Source organism: Prionailurus bengalensis, chromosome B4 (assembly GCF_016509475.1).
Source record: "Prionailurus bengalensis isolate Pbe53 chromosome B4, Fcat_Pben_1.1_paternal_pri, whole genome shotgun sequence".
NCBI classification, from domain to species: domain Eukaryota; kingdom Metazoa; phylum Chordata; class Mammalia; order Carnivora; family Felidae; genus Prionailurus; species Prionailurus bengalensis.
Genome location: NC_057358.1, coordinates 67,857,080 through 67,871,202, shown reverse-complemented (window position 1 = coordinate 67,871,202; position 14,123 = coordinate 67,857,080). Strand labels below are relative to the sequence as shown.

The window sequence follows — 14,123 nt, the reverse complement described above, 5'->3', positions numbered from 1 at the left end:
ACTACTGGACTTGAGCCATCCCTCTCGCTTTAGGAGTAACAAATTCTGCTCATCTTGGTTCCTTACCAAAAGATTAAACAAAATTCTATTTTCAGGCTGGCTATAGGCACAAGATACAAGATGGAATTCCCCTTTACTGAAATCCAGATTACTTAAAATTTTAGTACTGAACAGAATTTAAAAGTCAGGATAGCTTCTATCATACTAGTGATATTGTATTATAAAAACTAAAAATAAATGTAAAGGGGTAACTATGAAAAAGGAAGATGTTTCATGGACATAAAAGATAGTTTCAATTGAGGCACTAGTGAAAACATGCAAAGAAAAGTAGAAGAAAATATTTTTCCAGTGTACTTAGAAAATTATTAGTGATGAAGGGAATTTTGGGGTTTGTTGGTTTGTTTAGCAAGGAATTTCTAAGAAGTGCATGTAATACTTATGGTCAATGTCAACATGTGACAGAAAACAGATACCAAAATATGTAACAAATAATTGAAGGGCTGCTTGTTATTTATTTTTTAAATAGTAATTTGAAATGAAGATTGTGTTTTAAATTGGATGAAAAACAGCTTGGCACATGCATCAGTTTTCTCAACTGTTCCAGGCTATTACATACGTGGATGGCCAAGAAATGACAGTTTCCAGGATGGTTATATTTAACACCATCAAAGGTGGTGATTGAACTTCCTTCCACCTTACATCTTCCAGGACATAATGCTTCAGTGCAAGACCACTTTGCTTCTTGGCATGTGCTGGTAAAATGCAATGGTTACATTAAAGGTCATCAGCTGTGTTTTCTCTATGGCCAAAATAAATATCCCAACATTAAAAATCAAAATTTAAACTAAGACATTTACTTAAGTTTTATTAGACCATCTTTTTTGTTTTAAGTTTTTAAGTAATCTCTACAACCCAACATGGGGTTCGAACTCATGACCCCAAGATCAAGAGTCACATGTCTTCAAACAGAGCCAGCCAGGAGCCCCTATTAGACCACCTTTGTTTCCCACTCAACATCTCAACTCTGATCAAACGTCTCATTGATGGTGGCATCCTGTTTTTTTAAAAGACTTGAATGCCATGGACTAAAATAATAGCTTCGGCCTGAATTAAACATATAAAAACATTTAAACTGGATTTCAGGTTTGTTTAAAAGGAACCCATTTCACTATTAGTACTAAGACACCTGCTAAATGCCACACTGTAGACCTGCAGTGTTCAATATAGCATAGAGACATATAGCTATTGATTACTTGAAAGTGACTCATCCAGATTGAGATCTGCTGTAAATGTAAAATACACACAGACTTCTAAGACTTAATCTGAAAAACAGATCATAAAATCTCTCATTAACTTTGCATACTAATTTCATTTTTAAATGATAATACTGTATTTTGGGTATATAAAATACAGAATTAAAATTCATTCTACCTCTTTCTTTTTGCTTTTTAAAAATGCATCAACTAAAAAGTGTTAAATTATATATGTGGGTCATATTTGTGACTCACGTGATATTTCTCCTGGATAGCACTGTCATAGATATTCAATAAATCATAGCTATTGTTATATATAATTATTACTAATGCATTATGACCACACTAACAAGAACATTTCTCATTTATAAAGAACATATTATAATATCAATAATAGATTAGCTTTCATTGAGTCAGATTATTTCCCTACAAGGGCATAATACATTTCTAGAAAAGTCCTCTGGACTTCTGCACAAATTTGGAGTTTCAGAGAAAAGTTGTAATGAGGAATGGGGAACTCTCTCTGATCAACATATTGCTGCTGAACTCAAATAGTCCACACTAATTTCTGGCACATTAAAATTCACTCATTAAATATATCCATAAATATTATAAATATATATAATACATAAATAAAAATATATAAATAAAGATTAAATATGCCTTCACCAATGTAGCCTCATAAAAATTATTTGAAAAGTATTAGATTGTTTCTGATTATACATTAGATTGTTTCTGATATACATTCTGATTAAATATTCTTGGCATTTTGCACAATTATTGTTTCCTTGTTGTAACCATACTCTTATATTATTCTTTGCTCTATATTTGCAACCACTAATTGGCTTACAATTTGAAACACTACTTCAGTTAGTGAAAAGCATTACCTTTTAAAGATACATAGAAAGCGTATACATTTTATTTTAAAAACACACTAAACTTTCCTTAAAAGATAAAAGGCAAATATGAACACAGAAAATACAGTGAGGTTGCATTTTATTTCTGGAAAGTTTATTTTAAGTACTTAGGAAATATTTAAAATTGATTAAACTATTAGTATTATTTTGCTATTAATAAAATGTGGGCAAAAAGCATGCACCTACCACTGAGAACCACAAGGACCATCTCGGACTTCTCCTGACTGATAGATCTTTCCATTTGATTCACAGGGACATTTAGCCTTTAATACACATCTACCTTTTTCTTCAATATCGTCCAATAGATAACCTGGAATAAATATATTATATTAATCTCAGAATTATATAAACATCAGTAAATTCTCAAGCAGTGAATTGTGAAATCACTCTTGAGCTAGTTCTTTTTTTTTAATAAATTTTTTAAGTGTATATTTGTTTTTAAGACAAGTAGAGACAGAGCATGAGTGGAGGATGGGCGGAGAGAGGGAAACACAGAATCCGAGGCAGGCTCCGGGCTCTGAGCCGTCAGCACAGAGCTCAGTGCAAGACTCAGGGCTCAAACCCACAACTGTGGGATTATGACCTGAACCTAAGTCTGACGCTTAACTGACTGAGCCACCCAGGTGCTCCTGAACTAGTTCCTTCAAGTGTAAACATGCACTTGAAATGGTAAGTTCCATTTAAGCAATTACTCCAGTTTGAGAACTGACAAGAGTATAATTTTCTGAGCCATAGAGTATTTCTACTGAGCGCAATGTAAGACTAGAGGATGATCTGTGGAGCACTATGGCCCTCAGGTACCATAGACATAGCCATACACATTAACTTTGTAAGTCTCTCTCTTGCCCTCTTCTGCAGTTTGCTAGAAGGATGGATTATGAATAGATGATTTCATTAAATATCTAGTTAGAAATAAGACCCACCATACCAGAAGCACTGTTTTCAGTTGTTTCAGTGTAAATACTCTCATAGGGTGTATTACCTTCTGGGCAGGTGCAGCCACTCACACATTCACTGTCTTGAAAAGGAGCCACATTAGAACAAGTTGCAGGGTTTGAGGGACCACATTCTTTGTAGATATGTTTTTCTGGGCATCTAGGTTTTTCTAGAGAAATATAGATATAGGTATACATGGAAATTAGAGGAAATGAATGTGATAAATAGATAATACTTTAATGGGGATCTTTTCAAATGAGCTTCTTTGAGTCTAATGTTCAAGATATGAGTCAGTCTTTAAAAATATTCAGCACAACTAAATTGTGCCAATTTTTCATGCATTATTTTATGATACAATATTTAATCTGGAGAAAAAATAAAAAAACAAAGACAAAAATTAGGAGGAAATGTACTTATATATATCATTGCATCTTACTTTGGAATTGATATTCTACTCATATTTTAACTTCTAAGGATTTAGCTAAACATAGGTTGAAAGTATATTTATATTTGTGTGAAACTCATCTCTATGTTTTATTTTTTTGAAAGGAAATCATAGTACTAATCAATATACTTTTGATAACTTTTCCACTATTTTCAATTTTTACAGAATTTCTCATTTTTCCCAGTAACTTTTACTAATTGTAAAGACTATAAATTTCCTAACTGAGATCGTAACACAAAGCGGTGCAACTTACGGCAAGTCACTTCGCCAATACAGGTCTCAGTTTCCTCACAAGTATCTGAGAGATAGGACTCTAACATCTCTAAGATCCCTTTCAGGGCTTACAGTCATTTGAAAAGATTACTTTGAAATATAGTTCAATTTTAAAGTGCTATAGACACTTTCTGTCTTGGAATCTGCAATACAATTTAAAACCTACCACAAACCACATCAGAATCATCTCGCCAGGATACGTAGGGACCGGGACCATCTGAGGCACAGAGGCGGGACAATTCTGTGTAAGTGTCACACGTAGAATTTTTGTCTCTATTTTGGCAGTACTCATCAATGCAGATCATTCTGTAGTCATTGGATAAAGTGGTGACCTTTCTACATTTCTCAAAGTAAGTTCCAATAATTTTGTCACAGTGCTACAAAATAAAGCATGAAGTTTTATTGAAACATAAAAAAATGGACAATCAAATAAACATTTATGAAAAGATAAATTCAGACATGTTTGATTCTGCATGATAACCTGTAGCTTTGGCAGGAAGAGTTGTTGACTTCTGGTTGAAACGGAGAGTTTTAAAGTATTATACTCGGTACAGTGACTCCTAAAAGAACACTTCACTTATGGTGTTTTGGATTGTTGTACAACAGCTTCAAAAATTGTTGTACCTACACTCAACCAAAATTTCTCTAAAGGTGACATGAAGTTTACAACTTGAGAAAATGGAAGGGTGAGAAAAAATAAAGATTGTTGATGCCAGAGAGTGGGATGGTAAATGACTGATACCACAATAGACAGAAGGGACATCGGCCCTTTATCTATTAATATTCTTATATTTGATGAGCAACCATGGCAGTAAAATAGAGCGAATGTGTGCTTTCTTAGTGGGGGACATGTGAGTTGGCGCCAGAGACAACATATTTGTTCTCATGTTGGTTAAGAAAGTAAGCACATATATTACTGAACCCAAAAATATTTAAATGTCTACATTTTTTAACTACCACGTAGCTGTTTTCTTTCTTAACATGTTTGTAACAGAGAAATATAAAAACCACTGTTAAGCAAATGTATAATTTGTACCAATTAAGCCTAAGACAACTGATAACATTCTCCAGGTTAGGTATAAGATTAAGTGAAATAAAATCTTCACGGATTGATTATCATTTATTATTTTTGTATAGTTTTATCACTAAATTACAGGTTCCTTTAGAGTAAAAAATAGAACTTTGTATCCTCTTAACTTACCACAATATCTTGCATGTAGCAGGTCTTTAGTAAATATGCATTAGCTTCGTAATGTGTATTTATTTTGAGAGACATAGAGACAGCATGAGTGGGGAAGGGGCAGAGAAAAGGAAAGTGAGAATCCCAAGCAGGCACTGCACTGTCAGCACAGGGCCCAATGCAAGGCTCAATCTCATGAACCATGAGATCATGACCTGAGCTAAAAACAAGCATTAGAGGCTTAACCGAATGAGCCACCCAGGAGCCCCTGCATTAGCTTTAATATAAATTTATATAATCACTGAACTGACATTTTTGAGCAACCAGGAGTAAGTTCTCATACATTTTGCAACTACCACAACAGATAAAACATAAGTCTTGTCATCATCGAATGCATAATCTTACAGGGAACATAAAAACATGGGAAATTTTTGTGGATGGTATCTTATCGTAAGTAGTAAGGAGTGGCATAGGGTAACAGAGGAAAAAGAGAAGGCAATTCTAACTGAAAACCAAAGAGGGTTTCACAAGAAAGACAGAAGATGATACAGAAAGTCATGGCTTAATTTGCTTTGCTAGAAGGTAACAAGATGGTTAGAAATGCAACATCCATTGTCGAGAAAACAAAAAGTCTCTTCTATCCATTCTATCCATACATCTTGATCTGGAAAATTTTGTTCTAGATTGAAACAGGAATATGTGAACATTTATTCAGTCATAAAATAAATGCAACCTATCCTAAAGGACCTGAATGTGAGACAGGAAACCATCAAAACCCTAGAGGAGAAAGCAGGAAAAGACCTCTCTGACCTCAGCCGTAGCAATTTCTTACTTGACACATCCCCAAAGGCAAGGGAATTAAAAGCAAAAATGAACTATTGGGACCTTATGAAGATAAAAAGCTTCTGCACAGCAAAGGAAACAACCAACAAAACTAAAAGGCAACCAACGGAATGGGAAAAGATATTTGCAAATGACATATTGGACAAAGGGCCAGTATCCAAAATCTATAAAGAGCTCACCAAACTCCACACCCAAAAAACAAATAACCCAGTGAAGAAATGGGCAGAAAACATGAATAGACACTTCTCTAAAGAAGACATCCGGATGGCCAACAGGCACATGAAAAGATGCTCAATGTCGCTCCTCATCAGGGAAATACAAATCAAAACCACACTCAGATATCACCCCACGCCAGTCAGAGTCGCCAAAATGAACAAATCAGGAGACTATAGATGCTGGAGAGGATGTGGAGAAACGGGAACCCTCTTGCACTGTTGGTGGGGATGCAAACTGGTGCAGCCACTCTGGAAAACAGTGTGGAGGTTCCTCAAAAAATTAAAAATAGACCTACCGTATGACCCAGCAATAGCACTGCTAGGAATTTACCCAAGGGATACAGGAGTACTGATGCATAGGGGCACTTGTACCCCAATGTTTATAGCAGCACTCTCAACAATAGCCAAATTATGGAAAGAGACTAAATGTCCATCAACTGATGAATGGATAAAGAAATTATGGTTTATATACACAATGGAGTACTATGTGGCAATGAGAAAGAATGAAATATGGCCCTTTGTAGCAACGTGGATGGAACTGGAGAGTGTGATGCTAAGTGAAATAAGCCATACAGAGAAAGACAGATACCATATGGTTTCACTGTTATATGGATCCTGAGAAACTTAACAGAAACCCATGGGGGAGGGGAAGGAAAAAAAAAAGAGGTTAGAGTGGGAGAGAGCCAAAGCATAAGAGACTCTTAAAAACTGAGAACAAACTGAGCGTTGATGGGGGGTGGGAGGGAGGGGAGGGTGGGTGATGAATATTGAGGAGGGCATCTTTTGGGATGAACACTGGGTGTTGTATGGAAACCAATTTGACAATAAACTTCATATATTGAAAAAAAACCCCCCAAAAAAAACCCAAAAAATAAACATTAAAAAATTAAAAAAAAATAAATTAAAGGTAATAAATGAATACTACAAAGAAGAAAATATTAAAAAAAAATGCAACCTGTCCTAAACAACAATAACACAACAACAACAGGGGGCACCCGGGTTGCTCTGCCATTTAAATGTCTGACTCTTGATTTCAGCTCAGGTCATCATCTCGCATTTGTGAGATGGAGTCCTATGTCCTCTAGCTTCACACTGGGTGTGGAGCCTGCTTAAGATTCTCTCTCCCTCTCCTTCTGCCCGCCCCCTCACATACGTGCACACATGTGTGCACATGTGCTCTCTCAATAAATAGATATAGATAGATAGATAGATAGATAGATAGATAGATAGATAGACAGAAGGATGCAACCTATCAAATTCAATGTGACAGAACTACAAAAGTGCAGAAAATTCAGAGAGGGCTATTTTCAAGTATTGTAGTCAAAATAATTACATATTACTCTTTCAAAAAGAAAGCAAAGTATACAAAGTATGACAATTCAGATTGGCTATCTGGGGCAAAAGTAAGGGAGAACAGAAAGTAGTTTTTAGGGACACAGGACATGGATTTCCACAGCATAAGAGCCCATCAATATCCATCAGCAGACTTAATGGAGAGGTGAAGCATGTCAGTTTACGGACAAACTAAAACTCTGTGCAAAGAAAATCAGAATTGTTACACTAATATATAGTAAATATCATAATGTTTTAGGAAAAAACTTATTTTAGCATCTACAGCTAAACTAAAGCTGAGAAATAGACTATAAGGACATTAGAGAAAAAGTAGTTGCACAATTCCAAGAATAAGGCATGAATGCTTAGAAGAGGATGTTGGGTATCTAAATTGAAACAAAGGGAAATAGTGCTGAAATTTGCTGCTAGGTGAAATATAAATCTCTTACCTGCACACCATCTTCACAAACATCATAGCTTTTACTAACAGCTTTGGGACAATCACCAGGAATTTTACTATTGGCAATGTGTTCATTGATATCATCTCCTGAAAATGAAAACAATGCTTAGTTCAAGAGATTCATTATGTACATATACATTATTTTCAAGCTAAATATAGCTAAGTTGACAACATAAATTTTGTTTTATTTTAATGATTTCTTATTCTTTAGACAAATGCAAATTTCTGTTGGATTTATCCAAATGTGAGTAATTATTTTCTAATTTTCTTTCAGGAAGCAATTTTCTTAGACCTAATGCATTGAAATCTTACCTGGAGTGCTGTTGAAGTTACCACAGAGACCACAAGTTGGATATTTCTTGTGAAGAGTAAGCTTTTAAAAAAAATACATGTACATGTTTATACAATATTGAAAATACCTCAAAATTTAATTTACCCAAACCAAAGGACAGTGTCCATTCATTTTCAATTCTATCTAAGCTGGTTACTTAGGAAGTACTATAGGACGTTTTTTAAATGACCAGGATCTAGAAGTTGGAAATTTCCTGACTCCATCTCTTACTAACTATGTATCTTTGGGTAGATAATTTAACTCTTATTAGCCTGAATTTCCTGAGTTCTATCACCTATAAAATAAGATTAATAACAGTATGTACTTCAATGTATTTTAAATATTAAATAAGATAATGCCTAGCACGTGAATAATATATAGAGATTTCTCAGTAAACGTTAGCTCTTATTTTCCTTATAATGTATTCTTTTCATAACTGAAAGCAAAGAACAAAAGGCCCAAGAATGTAAGAAAATCAGAGACAGACTTACTGAGAGTTTGTTATTTTTGTCCCACATTAAAGACATGATTCCTCTGCGGCTATTCAGGACATTATGTTCTCCATATTTTTTAATGTGTATCAATTTATTGTTATATGGTATCTGTATACTGAAAAGTTTAAAGCACAAGTACACATAAGGGTAAGAATAGTATATGTTTTTCTAATAATTCATGTTCTATATTTAGTATCACAAATATAATACTGGCTAGTAAATATTGCAGCTTTGTTTTTCCTACCATTTCAGAAGAGACACAATGGCTTTGTTTTTCCAATTTTTGAAAGACTTTTAAAGAACAATGAATAAATCTTTGGGGCTTTGGAGAAATTAAAAAGAAGAAACTGGTGCAGTGTAAGGAATAAATGATCAAATAATTTGAAATGTTCACAAGTAGAATATCATGTCTCAACTTCTTATCCTGAAAACTATTCAAATATTACACCCTTCCAAATATGAATTGCTACTTCTAAAAACAATGACCTAAATTTAATCTATTGAAAAATCTCATACTTTAAACAACAAACATACAAATGAAAATTGAAATACTCTATTAACAGAGGTGTTGAATATGCATGTTGTCCCAAATCTAAGTACTCAAAATAGTCAAACAACAAAACTAGTTGTTTGTCCCCACCATGTTATAGGAATAAATATAGTTATAGGAATAAATTGTTATAGGAATAAATATAGGAATAAATAAATTGTTATAGGAATAAATATAGGAATAAATATAGACTCCTGTCCAAGAATTTAATGTAATGAATATGAGCACCAAAATAGGAAAAGAGTATCATCTTTTCCTAGTCAACCTTTTCTCTTTTTTGCTCAGGTTACTGTAAATCTTTTTAATGTTCATTTACTTTTGAGAGAGATAGAGAGACCGAGCATGAGCAGGGGTAGTGCAGACAGAGAGTGAGACATAGAATCAGAAGCAGGCTCCAGGCTCTGAGCTGTCAGCACAGAGCCTGATGCGGGGCTTGAACCCAGGAACCAGGAGATCATGACCTGAGCTGAAGTTGGATGCCTAGCCACCTGACCCACCCAGGCACCCCTCTTTTTGCTCAGGATAGGTTAAGTCATTCTATAGTATTTTTCCATAACACTGTGGCATTTACCTTTCTTCATTAACTAGGATGATATCACCAAAAATAGAGACGTCATTAGTGTCGATTTTAACTATTATTTTTTCAATATCACTATTATTGTTTCTTTTGATCTCAATATTGAAATCTTCTCCGGATTCCACGCAATGACGGCAGAAGGTGTATGCGCATGACGAGTCAAAGGAAAAGATGCGGCCATTGAAAGCTTTATATGCTCCTTTGCCCCAAGTAGAAGCTTCGCCTACAAAATATTTAGAGTAGAATATTCAGAGTTCTTTGTTTTTTTTACGTGTTTGTGTACCAAGATAAAACATTACTGAAAGTTTCTGCTCTCCCCAGCCACCACCTTAAATAAGAACTTTTCTTTCTCACACAGAGCAAAAACACACTAAAAGTAGTGCCTGAATCCTTGGGAATACACAAAGGTTGCTGTTCTGTCTCAAACAAAACATGAATAAAAACATCTTGTTTCCTATGGGAAAGGGAAATTGTCTCTACTTGTGGGGAGATATATATGATCGGAGTTGTGGTCTGTTTGCCTGTTTATTTTGCTTTTTGTAGAAATAGTCTTTCTAATGTTATACGAGTTGGTTACCATATATCAATTAAGTATAAAGAATATTGTTTCTCTATGTACATGTATATGTACATACGTATGTATGTTATATAGTTCATGTATATGTGTTATGTATATATGTGTGTATATGTATCTTTGAGGAAAATAGTATGAATGTGATGTCATTCAAACATAAAATGATAAAATGGATAGGTGACGGGCAAATGTTTACAACTAGTTTCAAAATATTGGTTAGGTACTGGCTGGCTTGGACATAAAAATATGGGTAGAAATCAAAGTCCTTTTTACTTACCAATAATTGTATTTGTTTCTGAGTATTTCGGAGTTGCTTCTGGAATATGGGATCCTTTTTCTATTTCACATAATGCATAGATTATTTAAACTTAAAAACATACATTGATTCTAAATATACAGAATATTTGGGTTTCTATGTAGGAATTTAGAAGCTGATATTGAAGGCCATCAGTGGGTTTCTTTATCCTGATCATATAATTTGATTTTGTGAGAACTGTGATTTGCCACAGTCATGTACATGATGATCTCTGAATTTTAACATATTTTTGGTACAATTAGCCATAGTATTTTCAGAAATCATTACGAGCTTATTCATTTTGAGTCATGTACAATTACTAACATATGCTGCATCCCTTACAGAACTATATTTTCAACTTCATAAGCAGAACTTTGCTAGCATACTTTCATTGGGAGTCACTAGCTAAACATGCCCAAGGTAGACTGTACTAAATCAGTCTACTGTGTAATACTAATAATTCAATTATCTATATATGAAGAGAACTTCATTCTACTGATCAAAGGGGAAAATTCATATACCTTGAAACCTTCCCCTGATTATTTTTAATGCATTGACCCTTGTATGTAACCAAGTAAATTTATATGAAATCTTAGAGCAGTTAAGCAAGCAGAATAGAAAAGCAACAACAACACAAGTGAATATTTTGATAGAAGTATAAAATATTTTTCTCATGTTATTTACTGTGTATCTTGAGGCCACTTGCCTTTACTACAGTTGTCTTTTCTTAGGTAATATAATATAATATAATATAACATAATATCTTTATAAATTATTTTTAAAGCCATTTAAAAATAGTGTATCTAAAATGACAAAGGAGAAGTTGTATTATGCTTTATTTAGGTTCCCTTAAAGTATAATTTAATCTACCTTATTAATGAAATTATTTAAAATATGCAGTTGGTGATCTAAACTTTAGTACTCAAAGAGAAGCATTTAGAAGCTCAATTCAACATGGAAAACACATAATAATATCATGTCCTAGTAAATCAATAATCCACAGTACACTTAAATTTCAGAATTATGTATATATGTATAAACACACAGATATATACACATACATCATATATATGCATTGTTAAGCACTGGAAGTCATAAGTCAAACTACCTGGTGTAGTGAGTGGTGCAGAGGTACTGTGGTCGGCTGGGCTTGTGACACCTATTTTAATACGAAATAGTTAGTCTGTATATACATACTACTTGGTAAAATATGAAAAAAAATGTTTTTAAAATCTGATGGATAAACCATGGATCCAAGTTCAGCAATACTAATGCCAGCAGATTTAGAACAATGTGAAGCTGTATATATATATATATATATATATATATATATATATATACACACACACACACACACACACACACATATATATATAAAATCAACTTAACAACCTGTGGGAGTAACAAAATTAAATGTCTTGCCACAAAATGAAATGATCAAATTAACTTACTCCAGATCAATTGCCTTAAAATGTGTTTAGGAAAAGAGAAAGGTTTGCATAAACAGGGTCCAGGGTCTCCTATCCCAGTTTCAGTCACACTCCCACTTTGAATTGCTTTACATTTGGAAAATCTAGCTACCATTTTAAGATGTCAACTGAACAAAGGGTTCTGCACTCACAGAAACTGGAAGTCTGAAAACAACTGATCTAGTTGAACTGAGAGTTCATCTCAACTTGTCTAATGTTAAGACAATAATGCCAACAGATCCAGAACTTGCCATTCAAAGCCACTAGATTTACTGCTATTAGATACACTACTGGAAAGAACACTAATTAAAACAAGTCTGTCTCATTTGAAAAACATGAAAGCAGTCAAAAGTTGGTATCCAAACAGCAGAGAAGTCTCAGATTGGTAACCACTCCACAATAGTAAGAGGAGAGACAACTACTTCTTAATACATTTTTCAGGAACACATCCTAAACTGGAATACCTGAGCTAATGGCAGCAGATCTAGGGGTTAAAAATTCAGTGTCTCTTAAACCATTTTACTAACTGGTTTTAAACAAGGTCAATGGCAATAAATAATCAGGGATCTCAAATTTCTCAGTTCCACTGAAGTGTTGACCTCAAAACTGATGTCCAAAGATTAAGAACAATCCAAAAGTGAATTATTATTTCTTTATAACCAAGCCTTTTCTGAACAGATTCATTGATAGTCAGTCCTGACTGAGGTCAGCCATTACTACACTAAGTATATCTCTTGCTAACTAGACTTTACCTTTTAAAAACATATCAATCCCAAAGTTGATTTCTAAGTATGAATCCTGAATATCTTTCAGATCACTTAAGTCATTAGAAGTGAATCTACTGCCCACAGTTCTGAGATCACTTAGTCTAGTGGCACCCAAGACTTTCCAATAGAAGAATCAAAATAGTCCCCATATCACAATAAATATTACGAAAAATTCTTAGACTGTTCACTATAATGCTTGCATTAAGAAATATTAAAGTTTGAGATGTTCAAAAAGGATGGAATTTGTTTACTCTTATCAGAAATAAACTTGCAAAATAATTTAAAGTCCAGATCCAGAGCACAAAGATCAAACCCAACAAATCACCTCTTCACATATGTGACTCCAAATCAATTTTGCATGAAGGCAACAAAAACAACTCCACATAAATATAATCACAGCCACAAAATCCATTCCACATTCTACAAAAAATATTAAATGATTTTTTTTCCTGATCACGTCTAAATACAGTTTATCATTTCAGGATTTTGTCTTGCTTTTTATATCATTATTGATGTTTATGATTTTCATTGTTATTTTATAACATATGTTAGAATCCTGACTCTCTAAACGCCAGACATAAATCCCAATTCTCGGCCATGGGAACCAGACCCAATAACATCCTTTCCAGTATCACAGGTACCTGTGCCACTAACGCCAGTTTCACCAAATTCATTTGGTCCAGAAGTACCAACACCAAGTCCAGCTGCACCCTTCCTTCCTCCACCACTTCCAGAACCAGAAGACCGAGTATTTTCTCCTAATGGAAAATCAATTAATTGATTAAAAGTGTGATTAAAAGAAATGAAGAAGGAAGAAACTAATTTGTATTTCTTGGGAACAGAGTCCAGGTGAAGATACCTGTGCCACTGACATCAGATCCAGGACTCAAGTATCCAGCCCCCACGATTCCACTGCCACTCTCTCCATTCCCACCAATTCCACTGATTCCAAATCCCTGCTGATCAGATGACCCCAAATTGAATCCTGAGTCTTCAGAGATACCACTAGAATATTCATCCCCATTTCTTGCATTTGAGTCACCTGCTGAATACAAAATGATGGTCATGAGAATTATTTTTTATGCATACCATGATTCAGAATTTTTCTCTGCACAGAAATTAACCATAAATACCTAGAGCCCTGGAACTATAGCCTCCAGTACCTCCTAATCTATTTCCATCCAAGTCTGTACCACCATGGCCATTGATTTG

The 14,123-nt window shown here is 34.2% G+C and overlaps 1 protein-coding gene across 1 annotated transcript in view; it reads right to left on the bottom strand.

Annotated features, from left to right (window-relative positions):
• The window catches only part of LOC122473605 (mucin-19-like), a 102,135-nt gene extending 93,408 nt beyond the window's left edge, over positions 1 to 8,727 (bottom strand). The window contains exons 1-7 of the mRNA XM_043564258.1: positions 8,677 to 8,727; positions 8,167 to 8,227; positions 7,844 to 7,941; positions 3,991 to 4,201; positions 3,153 to 3,275; positions 2,357 to 2,480; positions 617 to 752 (exon numbers count right to left, since the gene is read on the bottom strand). Coding sequence (XP_043420193.1) covers positions 617 to 752; positions 2,357 to 2,480; positions 3,153 to 3,275; positions 3,991 to 4,201; positions 7,844 to 7,941; positions 8,167 to 8,227; positions 8,677 to 8,712 — 789 coding nt within the window. The 5' untranslated portion in view covers positions 8,713 to 8,727. The remainder of the gene's footprint in view (positions 1 to 616; positions 753 to 2,356; positions 2,481 to 3,152; positions 3,276 to 3,990; positions 4,202 to 7,843; positions 7,942 to 8,166; positions 8,228 to 8,676) is intronic.
• Positions 8,728 to 14,123: the final 5,396 nt, after the last annotated feature.